This window comes from Lepus europaeus, chromosome 3, assembly GCF_033115175.1.
Source record: "Lepus europaeus isolate LE1 chromosome 3, mLepTim1.pri, whole genome shotgun sequence".
Taxonomy (NCBI): Eukaryota; Metazoa; Chordata; class Mammalia; order Lagomorpha; family Leporidae; genus Lepus; species Lepus europaeus.
In genome coordinates, this window is record NC_084829.1 from 30,491,270 (window position 1) to 30,518,131 (window position 26,862).

Below are 26,862 nucleotides of genomic sequence, written 5' to 3' on the forward strand. Positions count from 1 at the left end.
GGCTAAATTGCATGGTGTAGGACTCCCCCTCAGCAGCAGACTCACCATAGAGATGCTCTTGCTGGCTTGCAGAAGTAACTGGTCCCAAGGCAAAGACCTGCAGGCAGCCTTGAGGAACCAAGATCAGCCTCCACCCTCTAGCCAACAAGGAAGCAGGGGCATCTGTCTGACACTTACAAAAAATATGAATGCTACCAGCAACCTGAATGAGCTTGGGCCAGGACTCTCCCAGTTGAGCCTCCAGATGAGAACCCAACCCAGCCAACACTCTGATCATAGCTGTATCAGACCCCAGGGAGAGAACCTAGCTAAGCTGTGCCCAAATTCCTGACCCACAGAAACTACAAGACATAGACGTGTGCTGTTTTCAGGCAATTTGTGGTTGTTTTGATGGACTAATGGATACCACTACAAATATACATTAATTATTTGTGCATATATCTCAAGTCTTTGGGTGAATAAGGGCAGTACTCTGTGCTTCCAGTGTCTGGGACAGTGCCTCATAGGGGGTGTCAACAAAACTTTAAATAGATGCACAGATGAATTAATAGAACACATAAGGGCCCTTATTAATCTTCCATGTTTAAAGGGGCCATCAATGGCTTTTTAACTAGTATGTATTGAGCCCTTGCTGAGATAGTCAGCACCATACCAGACACTGAGGGACAAAGAGTAAAACATGGCCACAAAGAGATGCTGCATTGTGGTACAAAGAGGGAAAATCGGGAGTGAGACCCAGCTCTGACACTTAATTCCTCTGTAACCTTGGATAAGCCTCTTTAAGCCTTTAAAATAAGAGCAGTGGTACTTGTAGCCTGGGATTGTTCTATGAATTCAGTGTTATGCATGCTCAGTGTTTGCAGCGGTGCCCAACACACCAAAAATATTCAAATATATTACTTGTGCCTTTTTTGAATAAAAATTCCACTTTCCCATCCCAGAACTCATTTTCTAGCGTGGGACCAAGAGAGACACAGAGGGAATAATAAGAGAGTACGTGATTGGGCTAACCCACCACAGATGCTAAATGCAAGTGAGGCTGGAAAAATCAGGGGAGGTTTTGTGGGGAAGGTGGAGGATGGACAGGTGGGAGAGAAAGGTGAGAGCTGTGGCCAGGGTGACTACATGAATGAAAGCATGGAGGTAGGAAAAAGCCATAGCACATTTGCAGAAGTGTGACGAAACCGACGTGGTTAATCTGGAATGTTCTGGAAAAGGGACGATCAGAAGCAGCCTGGATGCATGACCCCAAGACACGGGGAACCATCAACGGTTTTTGAGTCAGGAATAAAGGGGGAATGTGGTGTTTAAGGAAAACTAGTCAGGATCCTTTGTGCAATATGGACAAGGGCAGGGAGCTGGGGGTTGCAGTGAGAGGAGAGAGAGAGAGAGACTCATGTTGGTGTTCAGGAAAGAAAGGGTGGAACTGGCATTGTGGCATGAGGAAAGTTGCTACCTGCAATGCCAGCATCCCATATGGGCTCCAGTTCGAGTCCCAGCTGCTCCACTTCTGATCTAGCTCCCTGTTAATGTGCCTGGGAAAGCAACAAAGGATGGCCGAAGTGCTTGGGCCACTTCACCCATGTGGGAGACCTGGAAGAGGCTCCTGGCTTCATCCTGGCCCGGCAGCAAACATCACGGCCATTTGGGGACTGAACCAGTGGATGGAAGATCCCTCTCCCTCTCCCTCTCCCTCTCCCTCTCCCTCTCCCTCTCCGTGTGTGTGTGTGTGTGTGTCCAGACATTAGCCAAGGAAAGAACAGCCCTAATGATGATGGCTAACAGTTTCTACGTCCCTGATGGGGTTAATGCCACACAGAGACCTTGTTGAGAAGTTTCCTACAAGGAATAGAAGGAGACCGATGAGCCTCCAGGGTGTCCCTCTCCTGGAGAGAAGTCAGTGGCATCGCTGCTGCCTACCAGGCCCTCTGCCTCTTCGGCCATGACCACAAATGGCTGGGCCAGGAGTGGGCATCTGACCAGCAGATGCTGCCCAGTGGGTTTATGGGGTGGCCTGTGAAGAAATATCTTATCAAAAAGGGACAATGATAATTCACTGAAGCCATAGGGCTCTCTTGGAAATTAAAAAGGCATCTGTGATGACCATGTCATTAGTTAGCAGGGTAGAAGAAGCAGAGATGGCCAGAGCTGCCCACAGGGTCAGGTGTCCATGCTCCATGTTGCCGCCTGGCCACAACGCGGTCCAGTCTCTGTGCTGCCTTGCAGGGCAAACCCTTCCTGCCAGCTGCTGGCATAGGACCTACTCTGGCACAATGGTCGTGAGTGCAGGCATGGGAACTCCCAGCGCTTGCTCCACTGATCACAAGTGGCCAATTTAGGACTTGTGGGTGGATCTCCCATATCTCAGCTCTCTTCTGTATAAAATGGGGATCTTGATAATGGCACCGACCTCATAGGATCGTTCTGAGAATAAAATGAGCTAATATATATATATATATATATATATAATATTTATTATGGTATTTGGCCAAGATGAGCTCCATGTGTGCATGTCATTGTTATCAGTATTTTTCAATTCTCTAGCTCTTCTTATGGGAACTGATGGTGACCCCCAGTACCCCTACCTTACTTCCCATGAGGCCTGGCTCATGGCGGAATATCACATTTTTTTTTCTACTCTTAAAATAAACTTTTTATCATTTGAACTAATGTGAGTGTGCCTCGTTTCTTTGAAAGAGAAAGCTTGCTACATGTAAACTGGGAAAAAATCAGGTGTAAAGGTGTGGGTGTTCCAGCAAGTGTGCCTCACTCCGTCAGTCTTGGAAAGGACAATCAGGAGCGTGGGGCCCCCAGACTTCGCCATTCCTGGGGAGGGAGTCCGCAGTCTGGCTAGCAGAGCACGGAGATTCAGAGAGCTGCCTTGTTTTGGAGTCTTTGTGTTTTAGTATCCATCCTTCTCCTCTGTGGTGACCTCACACTCCAAAATCTAGCACGCTTCAAATATAACTACCCTAAGCAAGAACCAGATAGTGGCAGGCCAACCTGAGTGTTTTAACACAGTAGCAGCTTTATTTCTTAGTGGGAGAAATGTAAATTGTCTTTCTGAATCCAAGACATTTGTGGGGAGTGCAGCCAGCATTAAAATATGCACCAAGACTCACCCGGCCTCTGCTGCTGAGCGCAGCAGAGTGGGTGAGAACTCCTGATGCACACATGGATTAAAATCCCGGCTGAGAAAATAACCAACACTCACAGGTGTGTCAAGTCCTCCAGCAGGCCAGCATCTTTTTTTTAAAGATTTATTTATTTATTTGAAAGTCAGAGTTAGAGAGAGGCAGAGGCAGAGAGAGAGAGAGAGAGAGTCTTCCATCCGCTGGTTTACTCCCCAGATAGCCACAATAGCTGGAACTGTGTCGATCCGAAGCCAGGAGCCAGGAGCTTCTTCCAGGTCTCCTACGCAGGTGCAGGGGCCCAAGGACTTGGGCCATCTTCTACTGCTTTCCCAGGCCATAGCAGAGAGCTGGATCAGAAGTGGGGCAGCAGGGACTCGAACAGGTGCCCATATGGGATGCCAGCACTGCAGGTGGCAGCCTTTCCCACCATGCCACACTGCCCCCCCCGGGGCCAGCATCTTAATACACATATTCTTTATAGGCTAACCATCATTTTTGTGTCTTTTAGCATTTATTTATTGTTTGTTTGAGAGAGAGAGATACCTCACTTGTTGGCCTACTCCTCAAATACCCACAACAGCCAGAGCTGAGCCAATCTCATGTGGGTGTACATTAGCAGGAAACTGGATGGGAAGTGGAACTGGGACTTAAACCCACTCCACTACGAAATGAGGGACTCCCAACTGGCATCTTAATGCTGAGCCAAATGCCTGCCCCTAACAGTCATTTTAAGGACCCAGCCAACACCAATAAAAATAAACAGAAAAAACAATCCACTTTTTAATGAAATCCTAGGTTTGGGAATCTTGGTTTTTTATTTGTTTGTTTTTATCATTACAAAGGCACTTGTGTTTATATGACATTTTTAATGAAATACCAAACACCCTCAGGGAAAGCAACTTCCTGTCCAGAGTGAAAGCAGTCACAATTCTTTGGGCTAAAGGTTACAGGTCTCCCAAAGCACACCCCACCTCCTGGCCCCAAGCTGGGATTCTCTGGCTGGCAGATGGGTGGAGATGGTGCTATATCTGCTCCCACGGTGGAGCTGTCTGAAACGCTTCCCCACCCCACCAGCAGCTGGTAATCAACTGATCAGGAAGCCCTCCCGCAGGAGCTGAGTATGGTCCCTGGGTTACAGCCTGCAGCCCAGCCTCCCCTGGTTCCCTGCACCTTCATTTCAGCCAGGATTGACACCATCACGAAGAGGGAGCAGTGAGTGGTCGTGAGGTGCAAATGCTCCGTATCTGGTCATGAGGACAATGGGGACAACCGTGAGTCACAGACCAACCAGCCAGGTCTCTGCTCTTGCTTCTTCCATCATTCACCACATGCATCCTTTAGACTCACCCTTTCCAGAAGCTCCCCTGACTCATTGTCTCTCCCCAGGCTGGGCTGTGCCTTCCCACCCAGCTAAGCTTTCATAATGCCCACCTCAGACCCCACCACCCACCACCCTGTGCTCTGGCTTCCTCGTGACATCATTGTCTTTTCCTATGAGCTGCTTTTGATAAAGGACAAGGCTTCTTTTCAAATCATCAGTGGCTGCCATACTGCTTAGTTTATAATTGATGCACAGTAATGTTTCTTGAGGCTATGAGTAAATAAACTCTAAGATTTTTGGAAAAAAAAAAACCAAGTTGAATAGAGGGGAGGAGCCTTGCTTAAAGTTGTACAATTAGCTGGTTACAAGGCTACCATTTTTTTAAAGATTTATTTATTTATTTGAGAAGCAGAGTTACAGACAGAGAAAGGAAGAGACAGAGAGGTCTTCCATCTGCTGGTTCACTCCCCAGATGGCCACAGTGGCTGGAGCTGGGCCAATCCAAAGCCAGGAGCCAGGAGCTTCTTCCAGGTCTCCCACATAGGTGCAGGAGCCCAAACACTTGGGCCATCTTCCACTGTTTTCCCAGGCCATCAACAGGGAGCTGGATCAGAAGTGGAGCAGCCGGGACTCCAACCAGCACCCATATGGGATGCCAGCGTCAGTGTCGCAGGCAGAAGCTTAACCTACTACACCACAGCACCGGCCCCAAGGGTACATCTGGAATCCAGATCTTCTGGCTCCAAATCCAGTCCTCTTTCCTCTACACAACTACTTCTGTGCCTGTTGGGGGTGGTGTTGTCGAGAGCTGGAAGCAGCCTGAGTCCCCAGGTATCCTGTCCGTCCACTGGGCATTGGCGAACGGACGTGATGAACAGGCTGAGGGTCATCCCACCTTGTCCCTTACGAATGGACTCCATCCCATCATCTGAAGCAGTCATTTCTACTTCAAGTCTTCCAGGAGAACCAGGCAGGGGTCAGGTGCACACCGTACTTGATGTGAATCCTGTACTTAGAGGAGACCAACTGTACCCTCTCAAGAGCTCAGGGAGAAGCTGGACCCTCGGCCCCAGAGCCCGAAAAAGGGAAAGACCTTCCGAGCGAAGGAGGCAGTGAAGGTGTAGATGTGTTCCTGGGTGACAGCATTGGTGAAGGTCACCCAGCCCACCTCGTAGTCGAGAGACACCCGCACCTGCCGGGGCTGCCCCTTCAGGGCCAGTCGTGTGGGGAAGGAGCCCAGAGCCGAGACGAAGCCCCAGGCCAGCCTCACTGCCCACACCCCCTCCTCTGGCCGCAGGCGAAGCTCTCCCTTTCTCTGCACACCCTCACTCACCACGCCCATGGTACAGCTGCCCCCGTGGGCCAAGTCTACACTCACCACCCACGTGTGTCTTCCCCCCGTGAAGCCATTGTGGGCCAGGACACAGGTGGCCCGGTCAAAACGTTGGAGGTTGTCTGGCGAGTTCTGCCACTTGTAGGAGAACCGAGCTTGCTGGTGGTCCTCGGACAAGAGGAGCTTGGGGTGGGACGTCAGGGGGTCCAGAGCCAGGTAAGCTGTGGGAAGCCAAAAGAGACACAGGGGTCAGCAGACAGCAGGCCTGGAAGCTCCCCGGCGGGAGCCTCTGCCGGCCTGCAGTGTGGGCATCACCTGGGAGCTTGTTAGAAACACAGACCCTAGGAGTCTGCGTCTTAAGAGGCGTCAGTGGTTCCTGCACATGCTAAAGCCCCAGAAGCGAGAAGCTGGCCTCCAAGGGCTTGATGGCTCTCACCTGCTGCCATGCAGATCTCTGCAAAGCTGTTCTGCTCCCTGCAAACTGTTTGACTCCCAAGGCTGTGCATGCCTCCTAGAGCTGCTACACACACACCCCCTCGTGTCTGCAGCTGGGAGGCAGGACTTTCCTCTCCTCTGTCCAACTCCACGATTCCTGCCTGCTTTCCTGCCCGGGTAACCTGTGACTCATTTATGGTCTCGCTTCAGGCAGGCTCTCTCGCTCCCCAGCAGTTACCCCCTCTTACTCAGAGTCTGAAGTTCACTTTTAAACACGGAAAACTTCCGCAGACCCCTGCAGACTGTGACTTTCCGTATTCGTAAATGAGAGATGCCAATATACTCAGCTACATCCACGGGCTGGGGAGCACCTGGCGGCAACTACGAGATTCCCTGGGGAGTGATGGCCTGGCAGGATCCACCTGTTCACTCATTTCCCGCCCACAGGCTGCCTTCCTAAGTGACATCTGGGAGGGAGTAGGGGCCTGACGGTTGTAAGAATGTGGTTGAAAACCCAGGTCAAACTTGCCCCTCATCCGGGAGCCTTCTCTGATGCGCCTTCCTCCGTCCTGATTCGCTCGATCTGCTGTGCGCAGATCAGAATGTGAGTTTCAGGACACGCGTGTGGGCGTGCCTGTCTTTTCTTCACGCTGCTCCTGAGAGCCTTACAAAGGCAGTGACATAAATATCTGGGAACCAAAATCTGCGGATGCTCAAAGCCTCCGTATAGAGTGGTGTGGAATCTCATAACCTGCACCACCTTCCCCTACACTTTAAATCATCTCTAGGTTACGTATATTGTTTAATATGATGCCAGGAATATGTAAATAGTTGTACTGTATTGTTTAGTAAATAATGGTGAGAGAAAACCTATACACATCTAGGATACATACAATCCTTTTCTGAATATTTCAAGGGGGGCCAGCTGTATACACACACACAGACACACATATGCATTGTGTATATATACAACATATGTATGTGCACATATGCATGTGGGTGTATGTATCTGACTATTGTAACGCCCAGTGCAGACCCTGTTAAAAGAAAAATGTGGGGCTAGCACTGTAGTGTAGCAGGTAAAGCCATTGCCCACAGTGCTGGCCTCCCATATGGGTGCTGATTCAAGTCCTGGCTGCTCCCCTTCTGATCCAGCTCTCTGCTATGGCCTGGGAAAGCAGAAGAAGATGGCCCAAGTCCTTGGGCCCCTGCACCCACGTGGGAGACCCAGAAGAAGCTCCTGGCTCCAGGTTTCAGATTGGCTCAGCTCTGGCCATTGCAGCCATTTGGAGAGTGAACCAGTGGATGGAAGACTTGTCTCTCATTCTCTGCCTCTACCTCTGCCTGTCTATAACTCTGCTTTTCAAATAAAATAAATAAATCTTTAAAAAAGAGAGAGAGAGAAATGCGTCTCTCCTTTGCAGATGCCTCACTGTCTCCCATCCTAATGCAGGCTGCTTACCTGGCTCATAGTCCAACTCAAAGCGGAGTTTTTCTGTAAAGAGAAATAAAGCAGCATGAGATTTCATCAGTTCTACAAAATCATAGAACACCTGGTGATGAGGAAACTGAGCCTGGAAGAGGGAAATGGCCAAGAGCAGGATGGGAGCTGGAATCCTCTAGTCCTGAACTCGGGTCAGAATCACCTGGGGCACTTGTTCAAAGCTGTCTGTTTCAGATTCAGATGCTCTGGGTGGGCCCACAAATCTGCATTTCTACCAAGTTCTCAGGGGGTGCTGATGCTGTTGGTTGGGAGTCCCACTTTGAGACCCACGGCCCACGTTGTGAGCACAAGGCCCACATCTGCCACTTCTGAATTCACACAGCCCAAGAAACACCCGCTTAATGAATAGATAAATGGGTCCCTTTAGCTCTTGTTTTGCTTGGAAATCATTTTGGGGAGAGCCAAAGGTCAGCCTTTGATTTAAGTAAAATTTTTTATTTTTCAATTTATTTTTATTTATGTGACAGGCAGAGAGAGAGGGAGAGAGAGAGAGAGAGCGCGCGTCCATCCTCTAGTTCATTCTCCAAATGCCTGCAACAGCCAGAGTTGGGCCAGGCTGAAGTCAGAAGCCAGGAACTCAATCCAGGTCTCCCACATGGATCAGGGGCCCAATTACTTGAGCCAGCACCTGCTGCCTCCCAGATGCACATCAGCAGGAAGCTGTGTCAGGAGCAAAGCCAGGACTGGAACCCAGATAGTGCATTCCAAGCACTGTCTTAGGCACTGCCACACACCCGCCCCGGATGAGTGTATAATTTCCCCCGCTGTCAGGTCACCGGGAGTGTTTGCAGGAAGGAAACTCATAGGAAAGTTCTTCCTGAGACTTTTGTGGACAGGTCATTCAGAAATAAGTGACATCATTCATATTGCCACAGTGGGGATGGGAGGGATGGGCAGGCAGAGAGTCACGTTCCCTTGCTCTCCTGTCACCACTCCCTGCTCCAAGAAAGAGAGGGGTCACATCCCTACCAGGGAGATCCAGACTATCAGAAGGAAAGGAGAGGGGCCAGCACTGTGGTGTAGTGGGTAAAGCTGCCACCTGCAGTGCTGGCATCCCATATGAGCGCCGGTTTGAGTTCCAGCTGCTTCTCTTCTGATCTGACTCTCTGCTATGGTATGGGAAAGCAGCAGAAGATGGCCCAAGTCCTTGGGCCCCTGCACCCACATGGGAAACCTGGAGGAAGCTCCTGGCTCCTGGCTTCAGATCGGTGCAGCTCCAACCATAGCGGCCATCTGGGGAGTGACCCATCGGATGGAAGACTTCTCTCTCTCTCTTTCTCTCTCTCTCTCTGCCTCTATGTTGCTTTTTCTTTCAAATAAATAAGTAAATCTTTAAAAAATTTTTAGAAAGAAGGAAAGGAAAACAGTCAAGTACTACAGGACAGAGATAAATGCTTTCACTCGCTGCTCATAGCAACGTTTATCATCAAAAACCTGTTACAGATATCGCTAACCATTATCTTTTATTTTGTTTAATGCCAACTGATCAGGTTTATATAAGAACTTTTCAACTGAGTTCCATTTTATTTCCCCAGAGGTGTATACCTTTATCATCTCTTCATTGTCAACATCATCTGACAGATTTCATAAAAATCTTCACGAAATCAAGGCACTGTGCCCAAAATGACCCGGCCTTCCATGGGTAGGGAGCAGTGCCTCATGCCCACCTGGGCTCTGTGCAGGCCTGGGGTCCTCTTACCCAGGAACATCTTCATCTCTCTCTGCAGTGGGGCGGTCTGCTGCGGGAAGTCCCGAATCCTCTGGCCCAGCTCAGGGGATACAGCCTCTGGTTTCCGGCACTTTCTGGTTTCACATCTAGAGCACAGAAATGAATGTGTCTAGGAAGTTGTTCCTTAACAATGCCTCGAGGCTCCTTGGATCAGAGGCGCAGTTCCCACAAGCAGACAGACCTCCCTGGGTATGCACACCACTACCCACTCTTGGGCAATGCCACTCAAGGGTGTATGTCCACAGTCATACACAAGAACACAATGGCATATGGGGAAGTTTACATGACAAGTTAGACCCTTAAAGTGAGGGTGCTGGTGCTGCTTATCTGAATGACAGAAACTAAATGTTGGTGCATGTATGTGTATTTATGAGGGGAAAGAGAATACAGAAATCATATCACTTACCTTATTAGCGTGCTTCTGATATCCTAGGAGCGGGGGGGAGGGGGGGGAGAACAGGGATTCAATTTTCAGCATCTCCTTCCCACTTTTCTTATGACCAAAGAAGACAAAACACCCTATTCCTAGCCGTGGGCAGCCTGGTAGGGTTACCAAGCTTTGGGGATCACAGCCTGGCCCCCTTATTCCATAGACTCAGGTGGCAAAGTGACTGCACCTGCTAGTTAGAGGCAATGGTAAATCTCACCCCCAGGTCTCCTGGACTCAGTCCAGAATGCACTCCCTAGATCATGCCACCTTTCTGATGCCATGTTGGGACCCCAATGTCTCCTCTAGTTGGAGGACATGAAATAGACCAGGAAGAACTTTACAAGCAGCAAAGGTGACAGATGATAGGGAATGTTTGCATTGGAAATGACACCTGAGACTTTTTTGTTTTGTATAGTACTTGACAGTTCTCAAAGTACTATTTCCACTTCCATTTTACTGTTGGATCCTCACAAAGATCCCACAAGATAGTGAAGAAAGTGTCTTTCCTATTCGACCAGTTTTGGTGGGAAGAGACAGAGACCAGCCACCGGGGAACTCCTGGGGAAGCACGGACTGGAATTCAGACCTCTGCCTCCCACCTGGGACACGGAGATGAGACAAGGCAGGGGCCCAGCTCCACGGGTGAGCCTGGGCTCGGGCTCACCGTCAGCAGCTCTCTCGCTGGCCTCGCGTTCTTCTCCTCCAGCTCTTCGATCAGGGCACTGAACCGGCAGATCTCCCCGGTGACCAGGAAATCGAACTCTTCCTGTTGCTTCAGGATGTCCCCATCCAGCCCCTCCAGCTGTGCTAAGAGGATTCTCTGCTGCTCCTCCAGGAACTGGCGCAGATGCACAAACTCGGAAATCACCTGCTGTCTCTTGGTGGCCACCTGAGTCTGGGAGCAAGTGGAGGACCCGAGGCTTCCCTCCTCCTCCTCTCCTTTCTCGTCTTATTTCTGTTCCCCCCTCCCATGTCCCGTTCTCCAAGGTTTGGTGAGAAAATCAGAACGCCCATCCCAGTTTCTCGATCCCCCCACCCCGACCACTGCAGATTTGGAATTGCCACACTGTCTCCTTGCCACCGCCACCCTGTTTCTTAGAGCTACACTGCCCTGCACTGCCTCAGCACCACCTGCTGGGGCTTCTGAAAGGAGTAGGGCTCAGAGCAGGTGGGCGGCAGGTGGCGGGGACACTCTAGCCCCTGCGTTTTTGGAAGTGCGTCCTGTGTGCCCAGCACTAAGCTACTTCATACTCTCATTTAATCCTTACAGCGACCCTGTGAGGCACTGTTGGCTTCTAATCTCCATTTGACAGATAAGTAACCTGAAGCTGGAGAGTGCTTGGGGTCATACAGTTAGTGCCAGGGTCAGGATTCACACCCAGGTCATTTTCACAGCCTTATCAGCTCTGCTGCCTCAGTTCCAGCACCAGGCTGGACCCTGGGGCCTGAGAAGGGGCAGGCCTGGGAAGGGGTGGGGCCAGGAAGGGGCGGGGCCCGGGGAAGGGGTGGTGATATACCAGGAGGACTTGCATTCTTTCATTCTCTCTTGACTGGACTTCCTGAATTTCCTCTCTCTCTCTTCTCAGACACTTAAGACACTTCTGTATTTGTTCCTGGGGAGCAGGAGGATAAAATCATTAAGATGGATAAGATGCTTTAAGGGTGCCATCTCTTCCAAGGCTCTGTCTCCGGGAGTGAAGTGAGCCCAGGAAAGGAACCTGTCTCATAGCTTCATACCCCAAGAATTTAAATCAGGGCTTTCCCACTTTATCATGTGACTCAGTCTTCCCCTTGGAACCTGTCCACAGGTTAAACCTTCTGATCTCTTTTGTTTCCAGTAAGTGCTATCTGGGATGTGTTCTGACTTAATAAGCTCATTCACTGAAATTATTCCAGGTTCCTGACACTTTCCAAAACAACATGTGCAAATAACAACCCTACCCTGTTACTAGAATTAATTATCTGTTATGGGGGCCAGCGTTGTGGCATAGCAGGTAAAGCTGCCGCCTGCAGTGCCGCATTCCATATGGATGCTGGTTCAAGTCCCAGTTGCTCCACTTCTGATCCAGCCCTCTGCTATGGCCTGGGAAAGCAGTGGAAGATGGCCCAAGTCTTTGGGTCCCTGCACCCATATAGGAGACCTGGAAGATGCTACTGGCTCCTGACTTCGGATTGGTTCAGCTCAGGCTTTTGTGGTCATTTAGGGAGTGAACCAGTGGATGGCAGACCGATCTCTCTCTCTTTCTCTCTGCCTTTCAAATAAATAGATAAATCTTTTTAAAAATTAATTCCAGAAGGAAGAAGAAACTTGGATATGCAAAATTACTCAAATGTTTTAACAACAGTTTGCTGTAGAATAGAGTTAGGAATAGGTACACACAAATATTTATATATGAACATGTGAAAATACATATAGGATTCTCACCATAAAATACTAATTAATTAAGAAGTCCATGACACACAAACACCCATTTGGAATAAAGCATAAATAGGGCTGATACTGTGCCATAGTTGATAAAGCTGTCACCTGTGATGCCAACATCCCACATGGGTGCTGGTTCAAGTCTCAGCTGCTTCACTTCTTTTCTTTTCATTTTTTTAAAATTTATTTATTTGAAAGGCAGAGTTACAGAGAGACAGAAGCAGAATAAGAGAGAAGCCTTCTATTTGCTGCTTTACTTTCCAGATGGCTGCAGTGGCCGGAGCTGTGTCGATCCAAAGTCAGGAGCCAGGAGCTTCTTCCTGGTCTCCCATGTGGGTGCAGGGGCCCAAGGACTTGGGCCATCCTCCACTGCTTTCCCAGGCCATAGCAGAGAGCTGGATTGGAAGTGGAGCAGCTAGGACTCGAACCAGCGCCCATATGGGATGCCAGCACTATAGGCGGCGGCTTAACCCCTTACGCCACAGTGCTGGCCCCTGAAACCAAATTCTTATGTGATCACCCAAGACAGAGACCCATGAGCTGAAAAGCATAGGTTTATATTTTGTTTTTGTGTGTGTTTTGTTGACTTGTGGCCAGCATATAATAGAACCCCAATATTTATTGAATGAGTGAGTGGTCACGTGATTATGTGTGTGTGCCCATGCTGGGTATCAGGTGTGCTGAGGTTTGTAATTGAGGAAATGCTTGTACAAACTGTGTGTGTGTTTGCAAATGTGTACTTTATATTTGAGTGGTGGTCTGAGTATATATGTAACTGAGTGTGTAACTATTTTGAGTGTTTGGGCTTGTGAATAATTAGTGTTTACATATATACAGGTTGGGTAAATAAATATGTAATTTTAGCTGTCATCATATAAATGAGTGCTGGTTTTGGTTGTTTATTTATCCCATATAGGCGCCGGCTTGAGTCCTGGCTGCTCCAGTTCCAATCCAGCTCTCTGCTATGGCCTGGGAAAGTGGTGGAAGATGGCCCAGGTCCTTAGGCCCCTGCACTCACGTGGGAGAGCTGGAAGAGGCTCCTGGATCCTGGCTTTGGATCCGCACAGCTCCTGCTATTGTGGCCATCTGGAGCGTGAACCAGTGGCTGGAAGACCTCTGTCTGCCTCTGCCTCTCTGTTACTCTGCCTTTCAAATACATAAATAAAAAAGAATTTGGCTTCAGTGTGTCCCAAATGATCTACAACTCTGCTCGACTCTGCCAGCCCCAGCCCCAGGTCCCCTTCCTACCCTGTAGGGGCCCGCGGCGTCCTCCAGGAAGCGCACGGTGTGTGCCCTGTGCTCCCCGGCCTCGCGGCACACCACGCACAGCTGCGCCTCGTCCTCCTCGCAGAAGAAGTAGATCTTCTCCCCGTGCTGCTGACAGACATGCTCCTCCTCTGTGCCCAGCGCCGACGCCAGCGAGAGGCGTTCAATGTTCTCCACCACGCTGGCCAGCTGCCAGTTGGGCCGGAAGCTCCCCGGCCGGAAAGGCTCTTTGCAGAGCGGGCAGGAGAGGGACTCCTCGGATTCGGGGCCCGGGACCTCGCAGTAGCGGGTGAGACAGCCGCGGCAGAAGTTGTGGCCGCAGTCGATGGTGACCGGCTCCCTCAGGGTGCCTTGGCAGATGGGGCAGTTGACCTCATCAGCCAGGCTGGTCACGGAGGCAGCGGCGGCCATGTCGGCGCTGCTGGGTCTGTGGCCTCCTCAAGGTCAGTCTCTCTGCTTAGATGCGGGGGAAGGGCTGAGGGAGCTGTGAGGACACGCAGCACACGCTCCCAGGCGCACACAGGTGCACACAGTCAGATGCAGGCACATGTTAAAAATGTGACACCTGCATCGTCTCTCTCTCTCTCTCTCTCTCTCTCTCTCTCTCTCTTTCACACACACACACACACACACACACACAGAGAGAGAGAGAGAGGCACCCACTTGCACCCTTGCACGTCTGGTGGCCAGGATCCTGCCGTCCTGCTCTGTCAAAGGAACAGATGCACACCTGCGGGATGGAGAAGTAGCACAGGAGGGGGAGGCAGAGGGGCCAACAGCATTCCAGAGATGACCTCACTTACTCTCTGGACCAGTGCCCACGACCTGGACTTGCTGGTAGAAGGACAGTGGAGGCATCTCAACCCTCCTCTGTGGGAAGAGCTGGCTCTTGGCTTGGAGGTGGGAGGGAGACTGGGCCACCACCCAGCCTCCCTGCGACGACGTGCCCGACTGTCTCCAGGGAGATTTGAGGTATCAGCCAGTGCAGGGCTTGCCAGTCAGTGGGCAGGGGACATGGGGACTCAGATAAGGTCCTGGGTGTACCCAGCACAGGCTATGTCAGTGGTGGTGCACCTATGGGACTGCTACCAGCTTCAAGAGAGGTTGGATATACTCTGTGTGCAAGAGGAGAAAAAAACAGTAACAGCCGGCATTTATTTTTGATGGTTCTACATCTTAACACTGACGGCAGTGAACATCTGATCTTATCGATTGCTCCTGTCTGCTCTATAAGATCAGTGCTCTTCAGGTCTCCATTTTATAAGTGAGAACACTGACACTCAGCCAAGTCGTTTAGCTCGTCCAAAGTACGCAAGGAGGGAGGTAGAGGGCCATAATTTGCAATCATATCTACAAGGAGACTTCAAAAAGTTTGTGGAAAAAATGGAAGTAAAAGATAAACTTATTTTGATGCAAAATAATTTTGAAATCCATGCACTATTTTTTGTGACATGTATTTTTCATGAACTTTGTAAAAACTCTTCATATGCATGGAATTCAAAAAATCTTTTGCACCAAAATAAACTTTTTTTAAAGTTTATTTATTTTCATTTACTTGAAAGGCAGAGAGAGAGAAAAGTTTTCCACCTGCTGTTCCACTCCCATATATCTGCAACAGCCAGGGCTGGGCCACGCTGAAGCCAGGAACCAGGAACATCTTCCAGGGGCCCAACCACCTGAATCATCATCTTCTGCCTCCCAGGTCCCAGGATGCATTAGTAGGGAGGTGGATCAGAAGCAGAGGAGCTGGACTCAAATCAGGAACCCCGATATGGAATGTGGTGTCCCAAGCAGCAGCTTAACTCTGTACCACAATACTGGCCCTTTATCTTTTAATTCCATTTTCCTTGAACTTTCAGTACCCTCATAGGTATCTCTCAAGCAACACTCTCCAATAGAAATGGAATATGAGCTACATGTGCAATTTAAAATTTCCTAAAAGCCATAAAAGAGTGAAAAGTAACAAGTGAAAACAATTTTAATAATATATTTTACTTAGTGTATTATTTTCAAAATATCATTTTCCCATGCAATCAATACAGTATATTGATATCAATAATATACTTCCCCAAGGAAATATTTTTCACTTCTTTTTTTGTGTGTGCTAAGGCTCTGAAATCTGGCATGCATTTTCCAGATACAGCACATGTCATTTTGGACTGGCCACACTTCACTGCTCAGTAGCCACATGGGGCTGGTGGCTCATGTACTGATGGACCATTTAACTCTGGGCTGCATCCTTGGTCAGGAGTGTAGGTGGGGGAAGGTGATATCTGGGTACAAAGCAGTGGGAGGGAAAAGGAGGCAGCCACAGGTGCTGCCCCGATCATTCGGTGAAAGAAGGGGAGGCCTGGTTTTAGCCACAGGTGCGAGTGAGTGGGTGAAGATCCATGGCTGCCTCATCTTCGTCTTGGCTGAGAGGGTAGGGCGGGAAGTGTACAGGGCTTGGAGCCCCAAGACCCTAATGTCCCCAGCCTCACAGAGGTCATGCTCTGGGACCCTCAGAAAGTCTCTTTACCTTTGCACCCCCATTTCCTCCTCTGTGAAATGAAGGTAATGATACCTTCTGCAGAGTGTTCATTGGAATCGGAGGTTCGTCATCTGAACATTTTTTTTTTCCTTTTTAAAGATTGTATTTATTTGAGAGGCAGAGTTACAGAGAGAGAGAGAGAGGGAAAGACAGAGAGAAAGCTCTTCTCATCCACTGGTTCATTCCCCAAATGGCTACAACAGCTGGGGCTGTGCCAATCTGAAGCCAGGAGCCTGGTGCTTCTTCCCAGTATCCCATGCAGGTGCAGATGCCCAAGGACTTAGACCATCTTCTACTGCTTTCCCAGGCTTTCAGCAGTGAGTTGGATCAGAAGTGGAGCAGCCGGGACTCGAATTGGCACCCATGTGGGATGCCGGTGCTGCAGGTGGTGGCTTTAGCCACTATGCCACAGTGCAGGCCCCCAGAACATCCTAAACCCTACCTAAATGTGGCTGAATGTTTAGCCTTTTGACAAGTTGAGGTTTCTAAAGTTTATCAGCATAAATTGCCCATGTGAAGGGTTCTTGATCTTTCCCATCTACAGTGAAAAAACAAAAGTAAAATTAAAGCCCCGTACTGCACAAAGTCCAGCCAGGACGGTGGTGCCCTCGGGGGATGAGGAGCATAGAAAGTCCAGCCTGGGCAGAAGAGACAGGCGCGGCCAGGAGCACAGAGGGGTCACCGCGAGCAGTCCTCGCTCAGCCCCTGTCCACAGTCACCGGAAGTCGCTCCGGCGCAGCCTGGACTTTGATGCCACGGGCACACCTCAGAGCCAGAAGTTTATGGCTCCCACCTGCTCCAGCTGACAGGAAGCGTCTCCTCCCCGCTTCTCCCCACGCCACCGTGGCCAGGGTTCCAGGAAACCCCTTCTCCCCGTGACCTAATAGTTACCCAGCGGCCAGGAGGAGGCAGGAGTGGAGAATGGCTCGCTTACCCGCCACTGGGAAACGCTGGGTAACTCGAGATGCCTTGGAGTTTGGACGGCTCAGCTCGCGGGTGGGCGGGGGCTGGGGGGGTTCTGGGGAGCCCGAGAGGCGGGGCCAGGTGGCTTCCCCGGGCGAACGTTCCTGCCTTCCTCGCTCTGGGCCGCCGTGACTCACTTAATAAGAGCAGCGAGGCAGAGGCCGGAGTGCACGGCCGGGGACGGCTCCGTGATGCCCTCACCCCCCGCCCTGCAGGTGGCCCACGGGGGCACCACCTGTCCCTCCTGCACGCGGCCCCTGGAGGATGCGGTGACCGCCACCTGCGGACACACCTTCTGCCGGCTCTGCCTCCGCGCGCCCTCCCAGATGGGGTCCCAGGCGTCAGGCAGGATCCTGCTTTGCCCGCTCTGCCAGGAGGAGGAGCAGCAACCCGAGAGTTTCGCGGCCCCGGTGCCTCTAGGCCCGCTCGGGGAGACTTACTGCGAGGAGCACGGCGAGAAGATCTACTTCTTCTGCGAGAACGACGCCGAGTTCCTCTGCGTGCTCTGCCGAGAGGGGTCCTCCCACCAGGCGCACACCGTGGGCTTCCTGGAGGAGGCCATTCAGCCCTACCGGGTAGGAAGCTGGCTTTACCTTGGGCTATGTGGGTGGAGGGGATGGAGCGGGCATCTGGACGGAGGCCTTGGCTTCTCGCTGGGGACCCCGAAGCTTTGGGAAAATTCCCATGCCTCCCCATGGATGTTGGCATCTCATGATCTCAGGGGTGAACTTCAGCTCCAACGCTCAGAGGAGCTCCCATCCCACCCCAAGTCAGGGAGCACAAGACCTACAGCCAGAGCTTTGCTTACCATGGAAACCACCCCGGGGAGTAAGATCTGCAGGCCATGGGCTGGTGAATTTGGGCTCCTGGGATCCATACTGGATGCAGGAGTTTCTAAGGCTCTGACCACTGGGTCTCAGAAAGGGAGAGGGATGGGGACGGCAACCTGGAAGCATTGTTCTGTCTTCCTTTCTTTTTTTAAAAAAAATTTGTATTCGTTTTCATGCTATTTGCAAGGCAGAGAGAGAGAGAGAGATCTTCCATCCACTGGTTCACTCCCCAAATGCTGGCAACAGCTAAAACTGAGCCAGGGCAGGGCCAGGAGCCAGAGACCCAAGCCAGGTCTCCCTCACAGTGGCAGAGAACCAAGTACTTGAACGAGCACCTGCCGCCTCCCAAGGTGCGCATCAGCAGGAACCTGGACTGGAAGTGGAGGAGCCGGGACCCCAACCCGGGAGTCCTGGTGTGGGACACAGGTGCCCCAGGTGTCAGCATCCTCCCCCACTGCTCTTTCTGGGGAAGGGACAGGTGGCAGTGGGCCAGCATTATGAGAATTTCCTGCTGGTCTTGGGAACATTATCCATTCCTGTCTGTGACTCAGGTCTCCTTCTTGTCATCCAGTCACCAGTCTTGGAAGAAGTTTCCTCAGAAACATGTCTGAGACCCTGAACTCTGCCTTATTCCCAAGCAAGCCTCTTCCTGTCTCACCCCAGCTTTGCAGATTCTGCAACACAGTCCTTGTCTCCATTGTCATCCCCAATCTGCTGGGCAGCAGATCCTCCCAAAACACAAAGCTGGTCTTGTCACTCCCCTGCTCTAAATCCATCCAGGGATCCCCAGTGCCCAAAGAAAGCCCAGTGTTCCCAGCAAGGCACTCAAAGCCCTTTGCAGCTGGGATCCTCCATTCCTGTCAGCCACCCTCCCCAAGGCACACGTGTCCAGCCAGACAGAGCTGGAGGTACCTGCTGCTTCCTGAACTGCCGTGTTCTCTCCTGTTTTTAATACTTTTACATTTATGTCCTTCCTCCTAAAATGCTCCTCTCTCTTTATTTTCATCATCTTTTAGTACATAGTTCTGGAGTCAGCAAGTCCTTTACTCTCCCTCTCTATCCACCTGGAAATGGATCTTTCAAGTTCCCCTGTGATATTTCCAAGCCTCCCCTTATCCCTGCAGACAGAATTGCCCTCCTCTGGGTTCCAGTGTCACTGTGTGCGCCCCTTGACAACTGCATGTATCTGTTCATTTTTCAGTCACTTGGGACTGACCCCTGCCATAGATGGTGGTCTCTATAGGGACAAGGATGACTCTTCTCCACTTGTGAATCCATCTGCACTCAACAGAGTGCCTGGGATGTGGAATACAATGTCTCTGACTTGAGCTTCTAATCCCACCACCCTCTTTGACCCCTTTTTCTCCTGACAGGATCGTCTCAGGAGCCGGCTGGAAGCTCTGAGCATAGAGAGAAATGAGCTCGAGGACACGAAGTGCCGGGAGGACCAGAAGCTCCAAGTGCTCCTGGTAAAGGCCACACCACTGGTCACTTCCCCCTGGGGCAAGTGCTCCTGGTAAAGGCCACACCACTGGTCACTTCCCCCTGGGAAAAGTGCTCCTGGTAAAGGCCACACCACTGGTCACTTCCCCCTGGGGCAAGTGCTCCTGGTAAAGGCCACACCACTGGTCACTTCCCCCTGGGAAAAGTGCTCCTGGTAAAGGCCACACCACTGGTCACTTTCTCCCCCGGGGGGTTTCTTACCAGACTCAGTGGAAGCTATTGTCCAGCATCTGTCACCTGGCTGGAAAGGACCAGAAAACTGTTCTCGTCCATCCTCCTGCCAGCACAGAAAGGCATCTGGGATCTCAGGGCGGCAGAGCTGGAAGTGGTTCTGACACCTTCTGATCCAAGATCCTCTTATACAACTATTGTTCATAGAACCTAAAACTAAGACCCAGAAAAGTGATGCTTCCAAGGTTACATGGCAAAAAGCCCAAGGTTATGACTAGACCCTGGTGTCTGTCTCTGTCTCTCTCTCTCCCCCCCCACACTCAATATTTTAATTTATTTGAAAGGCAAAGTTATAGGGAGGCAGAGGCGGGGTGGGGGTCTTCCATCCACTGGTTTACTCCCCAAATGGCAACAATGGCCCGAGCTGGGCCAATCAGAAGCCAGGAGCCTGGGTCTTCTTGCCAGTCTCCTATATGGGTGCAGGGCCCCAACAATTTGTTCCATCTTCTACTGCTTTCTTATGCTGTAGCAGAGAGTTGGATCAGAAGTGGAGCAGCAGAGTGGGACTTGAATTGGTGCCCATATGGGATGCCGGCACTGCAGGCGGCAGCTTTACCCACTACGCTACAGCGCTGGCCCCAGCCCTGGGTCTCAACACTGTCCAATGCACTTCCTATCCCAGTCTGTCTGCCTTAAGCCACCACCTTCTGCTATGAAGCCTGGGTCAGAAGTTAGATGTTAGAGTGTGCAGCCCAGCCCCGCCCCCGAGGATGGGAGGCTCAGCGGGGGAGGGGAGGTGGCTGGACCTGGCTTGCCCCCACCTCTTCGGGAATGCTACACAGTTATTGGGAGGAAGTCCTCAGTGTGAGAATTTCTGGTAGCCTGGCCAACGAGACGGTGATGGGACAGGAAGATCTCTCCTGCATCCCTCAACCCTCATCTCCTGCCCTGAAGATGGGGACCTCAGTGGCTAAGACAGGCACCACGCATCTTCCACTGAGTTGTTGCTCTGATCACAACTTTCTTTTGCCTCAACTGCTCTATAAAGAATGATTATACTCATCTGCACCCAGCTCCAGGGAAGATGTGGTAGGGTTAAGCTGGTATCATAGATGTGGAAGGCTTTTTGGCAAGTTCAACATGGCCATGAGATCATAATGTGGCATTTCTATTAGAATCCCTATTGATTGAATAGGATGTATTGAATTCATCATTGATGGGGTTATCCTCAGACCTGTCTAATTCTACCATAGTGCATTTTTAAAAGATTTATTTATTTGAAAGGTGAAGGGGGGAAGGAAGGGAGAGAGAGAGAGAAAAAGAGAGAGACAGAGAGTGCTCACGTCCTCCGCTGGTTCATTCCAGATGCCCACAATACCTATGGTCTGGGCCAGGCTAAAGTCAAGAGCCAGAAATTCCATCCATGTCTCCCACATGGGTGGCAGGAGCCCAAGTATTTGGGCCATCATCCATTGTCTCCCAGGCAAATTAGCAGGAAGCTGAATAGGAGAGCAGAGTATCCAGGACTCAAACTGCCATTCCAATATGGGATTTGGGCATCCTAAGCAGTAGATTAACCTACTCTACCACAATTCCTGTACTTATCATAATATTATTTGAAGTAGTGGGTCTTGGAACTGAATACTTCCTATGCCTCTTTTCTTTTAAATTAAAAAATTATTTGCATTTTCTTTTAAAGGCAGAAAGAGAGACATGGAGACACAGAGGGGCATCTTCCATCCACTGGTTCACTGCCCAGTGGATGAGCCTGAGGCTCAATCTGGGTCTCCCATGTAGGTGGCAGGTACTGGGGCCATCATCTGCCACCTCCCAGGGGGTACATTAGCAGGAAACTTGGTCAGAAGCAGAGGAGCTGGGACTCAAACCAGGCACGCAGATATGGGATGAGGGTGTCCCAAGTGGCATGTTAACTGCTCTGCCCAATGCCCCCCAACCCCTGCCTTAATAAGCAATTTTTTTTGCTTATTGATGAGCTTCATGGCAGCCAGTCCTGTGAGCCACCCCCCTCCCCAACCATTTTTGTCTTTCTGTCCCTCACAGACTCAGATTGAAAACAAGAAGCAACAGGTGGAAGCCGCTTTTGAGAGGCTGCAACGGGAGCTGGAGGAGCAGCAGTGCCTCCTGCTGGCCAGGCTGAGGGAGCTGGAGCAGCAGATATGGAAGGAGAGGGATGAGTACATCACAAAGATCTCGGAGGAGGTCACCAGGCTTGGAGTCCAGGTCAATGAACTGGAAGAGAAATGTCAGCAACCAGCAAGTGAGCTTCTACAAGTGAGAGACACCCCACAGGAGGGGCCCCACGCCCCAGGCTGCAAAATGCTGCCCAGAGGCAGGAAGGGGAAGGGGAGGTAATTTCTTGTGGGAGGGACTGGTGGTTACCTGGTTCCCCTGACCCAGAGAGGTTATAGCGATTGCACCTGGAGAGACACTGTGGTCATGCTAGGGGCTTGGAGTCCGAGAGTCTCGGGTTCAAGTCTTGTCTCTCCTAGTTGGGCCAGTCTCTTAACTTCTCTAAACAAGGGAATAATCATGCCCCCCTATAAGGGTGTTGCAAAACTTAGAAGAAACAACCATGAAAACTGTTTGCATTGTCCCCAGCACACAGGGAAAACTCAGTAAAATGGCACCCATTGTGGTCATCATTGTTGTCCTATCTCACATCAGAGCTGGCTCTGCCATGTCTTAATCCTGGGAGGCAGAGCCCACCCCAGGATGAGGCTGAGACAGGCCAGCACCGAGGAGCTGAGCCCCCACTTTAGTAAGAAAGCATGACAGAAGCGAACAGTTTAGTGAGGAGGGAACTAAATCCAGAAGGCTCTCTGGAGGAGGGGAGTTTTGAGCTGGTGTTTTAAGGCAGAAAGGATGGGCAGAATGGCAGAGGGGAAGGACATGTGAAACTAAGGGCTTGTTTTTGTCTTTCCTTTGTAGGATGTGAGAGTCAGCCAGAGCAGGTAGGGCCCCACCCCAGCCCTGCCTCCTTTATACCCAACATGGAAACATTCACTCCCACAGTGACTCCAAGAAGCAAAAGCAGCCTGCCCTATACAGCCTTGCTCACTCACGCACAGTCCACACTCACTAAAGGCCAGTGCTCCAAAGGTTCATTTATAAATTGATTGGCTGGTATTGAGGAAACATCCCCCTGCCCAGAACTGAAGTTATAAGTGATAACCATGTTGCTAGGCTGTTTTGTGCACCCGTTTAACCTATGGGTGTTAGTACTTGAGTCCGTATGTAGCACCACTGATATCTAATTGGAAGAGAAACTGTTTCCTACAGCCTACAATGGGCATGGAACCTGGGGGACATGGGTTCTTTCATCCATGTTCCCCCACTCAGCTCTGTTCCCTTCAGAACTGTCCAGTGCTACTGTAACAGGACAGCCCACAGGTGCTGAGAGCCCTGTGAGTCTCCACCCCTTTCCTCGACTCTCGGCTGCTGTAACACAGCAATCTGCACTGGGATGTGAAAGGGCTCCTTGGCCAGGGATGCTTGCCCACGCTATATGACCATTCACGTGCAGGGCAAGGTGAACCCAGGTGCCAGTCAGCCAGGAGTGTCTCCACACATGATTGTCAAGGGCGTTAGAGACTGAGATCTAGAAGGGCCTTGGAGGTCTCCTAGTCTGAAGGAGCTGAGACCCATGGGGTGAAGGTCACACGGCCAGTGACTAACAAAGACTGTGTTGAGACCCGAACTGGGGACTTTTTCTCTGCAATGTATATTTTATTTCATTTTCTTTTTTTCTTTCCTCCCATCGCCATTCTTAATCAAGCTCAGCACACAAATTAGTTTAAGCACTTTTGCAAATGGTTCCATACTGCCCTCTAGAGGCTAATAGGAGTAACGAGTAATGATCTCTGCCCTCTCCAGCCCTAGGAACCCAAATATTCTCTTAAAGGACCTGCCTCCAATTCTCTACACGTGGTTAATTCCTCTCAGGTCAGCTGAAATGCCTACTGCTTTAGTAACTCTAAATTTCCACCAAAGGCAAAGAAATGATAGTCTAATTATTCACCATGGACACCAAGATCACTCGTTAACAGGATCTTAGCCTCCTCTGTCTGCATCGCCCAGACATTATTTTTGGAATCTGCCTCCTAATTCGTCTGCAGGTGTGAGATGAAGCCTTTCGTGAGTCCGGAGGCCATTTCTTCCGAACTTATCAGGAAGATCCGTGACCTCCACAGGAAAATACTCACCCTCCCCAAGATGATGAGCACGTTCTCAGGTAAAGGGAGAGGCACACAGCTTCTGCCCCCCCCCATCCGTCTCCTTCTCTCCCTGCCTTCAAAACCTGCCTCAAGACGACCTCTCCCCTCACCTCCCCCTGCCCCGCCCCCACCCCTCGATCACCCCACTGTTCTCAGGGCCACTTCCCGGACAGGCCTGGGCACAGACTCCAGGAAGCAGGGCCACCTGCTTTCCAGTAGGGTCATGGCAAAAGCCGAGTGCTGTCCCATCCCCGACCTCACAGCATACCCAGGGCACTTTGTGCTTGGGAGTGCCTGTAAGAAACCATCTGTCACAGATCTATCTTTGTTTCTGTTTCCCTCAGAAAAGTTGGTGCATCATCTGGAAACAGATTCAGGTAAACAGCTGGGACTTCCGGGAGCCATTCTCTCTCTCATCCACTCAATCCTGGGCAGCCAGCAGAGCAGTCAAATGCATGAATTCTGGAGCCACTCCCACACTTGCCCTTCTCCATTCTAGCCATGAGACACTGGGCAAGTTATTAAGCCTATTTTTTTTAAAAAAATATACATTTTTCATCATTTATTTGAAAGGCAGACAGGCAGAGAGAGAGCTCTTCCATCTGCTGGTTCACTTCCCAAAAACTTGCAACAGCAAAATCAAGAGCTCAGAATGCAATCTCAGTCTCCCATGTAGGTGGCAGAAACCCAAGTACCTGACCATCAACTGCTGCCTCCCAGGGTGCTCATTTGCAGGAAGCTGGGATCAGGGCAGAGCTGGGGGGCCTTGAACCCAAGCTCTCTGACACAGGATGCAGGCATCCCAAGGGGGTGTCTCAGCAGCTGTGCCAAACACTTGCCCCTAGTAAGCTTCTTTACCCCACAGTGTCTTCATCTATAAAACAGGAAAAATAACAGTGCCTACCCTATAAGGAACTGTGAATTAAATGGCTCAGCACATGCAGGGCGCTCAGAATGCACCTGACATATAGTAAGTGCTCAGTTAATGTCAGTTCCTTAAACAGGTATTCGTCATTCAAAAATACTGATGAAGGCCTTAGTTTTTGTCCAGCATTGCGCTAGACTCCCTACTGACACCGACAGATATTTTACAACGTTCTCCTAAAAATAGCACTTATTTTTAAATTGGGGCTCAATTTACACCTTGTTTCCACAAGCATCACCTCATTCGGATATACATCAGCGCTTCCCAAATTTAATGTGCCAAGAGGACCTTGTTAAAAATGCAGACTCTGATTTAGTTGGTCTGGGTTGGGGCCCAAGATTCTGGTTTTTCTAACCAGCTCCCAGGTGGTGCTGAGGCTGCTGGTGCGGGCTCTGCGCTCGGAGAGGCAAATCCTCAGAGCGCCGCTTGCCGGCTGGGGAGAGGAGTGTTGGGCAGCAGCGTAGACGAGGTCCAGAGACGGGGGCCAGCGCTCCTCCTCCTGCCGTGCGCGTCGCTGCACGCTCTCCTCCGCCGCTGGCTCAGCTAGTGTCTGCGCTCTCCTGCCTCCAGGGATCGTCACTCTAGATCCTGAGACGGCCAGCCGGAGCCTGGTCCTCTCCGACGACAGGAAGTCAGTAAGGTACACCCGGCAGAGGCGGAACCTGCCCGACAGCCCCCTGCGCTTCGACGGCATCCCGGCGGTGTTGGGCACCCCCGGCTTCTCCTCGGGGCGCCACCGCTGGCAGGTGGAGGTGCAGCTGGGCGACGGCGGCGGCTGCACGGTGGGGGTGGCCGCGGAGGAGGTGCGGCGGAAGGGGGAGACGGGCCTGAGCGCCGAGGACGGCGTCTGGGCGCTGATCCTGTCGCACCAGCAGTGCTGGGCCAGCACCTGCCCCGGCACCGACCTGCCGCTGGGCGAGATCCCGCGCGCCGTCTGCGTCGCCCTGGACTACGAGGCGGGGCTCGTGGCCCTGGTGCACGCAGAGACGCAGGCGCCCATCTTCACCTTCTCCGCCTCGTTTGACGGCACAGTCTTCCCTTTCTTTGCGGTCTGGAAAAAAGGTTCGTGCTTGACGTTGAAAGACTGAGGGGGGGCGAGCGGCGGAGGGGGCGGGCCCGGGGCTCGGCGCCGCCCCCGCGGGGCTTTCCCGGACGTCCTGCGCCTCCGCGAAGCTGCGCCAACTTCGCTCTCCTCCACGTGGAGAAGCCGAGGCAGACTGGGCGGTGCCCGAGACCAGCAAGGCGTGCAGCCAGGGGCCTTTGGGGGCGGGGATATTTTTAAAGCTCCAAAATAATTACTCTGGGAAAATTCAGGGCTTTGTTGGACTTGCATGAATTTATTCAGTCGATCGTTTTTCTTAAGACACCCCCGTGTGAGAGCTTAGGGCCTCTTCATCGGCTCGGGGTGCCACCAGGGCCCCTTCCTTCCTCTTTTCTGGTAATTCCCCTAAGCTGGTAGGGGATGCCCTAATAAATGAGCCCCCACAGAGCCCTGCTGTCGTGTGTCTGATCTGTCTGTGAGAACTTGGGGCTGAGGTGGCTGGGGGAACGGCAAGGCGCACAAGAGAGGGTCTTGATGCCCTGTGACCAGGACAAAATCCCGTCTGTGCTTTTACTCGGACTCCTAGACGGCAGAGGGACAATCACTAGTCCCCAGTGGTTGTTAAAATGCAGCTTTTGCACTCTGGCCTCAGAATCAGCCCTTAAGGCAATTGGATCTGGCTGAAAAGCCTATGAGAGTATTTTAGGCATGGAAAGCCAAGACACGCTGGGGGGGGGGGGGGGGGATGAAGAAGAAGACCTAAATGAAGGATCTCAGCGAGTGTGATCCCAGTGGAAAGAACGGGGCCATCAAAGGAGGAGGTACCTTTCTCTGAAGGGAGGAGAGAACTTCCACTTTGACTATGGCCTTGTCAGAATAGGATCGAAGTCGGCGAACCCTAAAGGCTTCCATAGCCTTGGCAACTCATGGCTAGAGCCTAGGGAGATTACTGATGCCATAAACAAGAGTGTTAAATTGTTAAATCAACATCAAGAGTCACTGTGTATTTACGTCCCATGTGGGATCTGTCCTTAATAGGTTGTCGAAGGTGAAGTAATGATATAGCTAGTACTGAAACAGTATTCTTAC

At 51.2% G+C, this 26,862-nt stretch overlaps 2 protein-coding genes across 2 annotated transcripts; one reads left to right on the top strand and one right to left on the bottom strand.

Moving 5' to 3' along the window:
* Positions 1-5,491: 5,491 nt before the first annotated feature.
* On the bottom strand, positions 5,492-13,985 carry TRIM10 (tripartite motif containing 10). The gene is made up of 7 exons (XM_062187394.1): positions 13,557-13,985; positions 11,404-11,499; positions 10,551-10,781; positions 9,863-9,885; positions 9,427-9,542; positions 7,686-7,718; positions 5,492-6,009 (listed from the first exon to the last, which is right to left on the bottom strand). Exons 1-7 carry the CDS (start codon positions 13,983-13,985, stop codon positions 5,492-5,494), a joined length of 1,446 nt encoding a protein of 481 aa, XP_062043378.1.
* A 3,273-nt stretch (positions 13,986-17,258) lies between these two features.
* Positions 17,259-25,819, top strand: TRIM15 (tripartite motif containing 15). The gene is made up of 7 exons (XM_062187149.1): positions 17,259-17,642; positions 19,271-19,366; positions 21,633-21,863; positions 22,521-22,543; positions 23,708-23,823; positions 24,151-24,183; positions 25,302-25,819. Exons 1-7 carry the CDS (start codon positions 17,259-17,261, stop codon positions 25,817-25,819), a joined length of 1,401 nt encoding a protein of 466 aa, XP_062043133.1.
* The last annotated feature ends 1,043 nt before the right edge of the window (positions 25,820-26,862 follow it).

What these genes read in the sequence shown, in the direction of transcription:
- TRIM10 (XM_062187394.1), bottom strand. Translation starts at nt 13,985, where the DNA reads ATGGCCGCCGCTGCCTCCGTGACCAGCCTGGCTGATGAGGTCAACTGC. An exon ending in ACGCCGCGGGCCCCTACAGG is followed by an intron (nt 11,500 to 13,556) that starts GTAGGAAGGGGA and finishes CCTGCTCCCCAG; the next exon opens with GAACAAATACAGAAGTGTCT. An exon ending in TGAGTTGGACTATGAGCCAG is followed by an intron (nt 6,010 to 7,685) that starts GTAAGCAGCCTG and finishes GGCTTCCCACAG; the next exon opens with CTTACCTGGCTCTGGACCCC.
- TRIM15 (XM_062187149.1), top strand. Translation starts at nt 17,259, where the DNA reads ATGCCCTCACCCCCCGCCCTGCAGGTGGCCCACGGGGGCACCACCTGT. An exon ending in CAGCAAGTGAGCTTCTACAA is followed by an intron (nt 21,864 to 22,520) that starts GTGAGAGACACC and finishes TTTCCTTTGTAG; the next exon opens with GATGTGAGAGTCAGCCAGAG. An exon ending in TCATCTGGAAACAGATTCAG is followed by an intron (nt 24,184 to 25,301) that starts GTAAACAGCTGG and finishes TCCTGCCTCCAG; the next exon opens with GGATCGTCACTCTAGATCCT.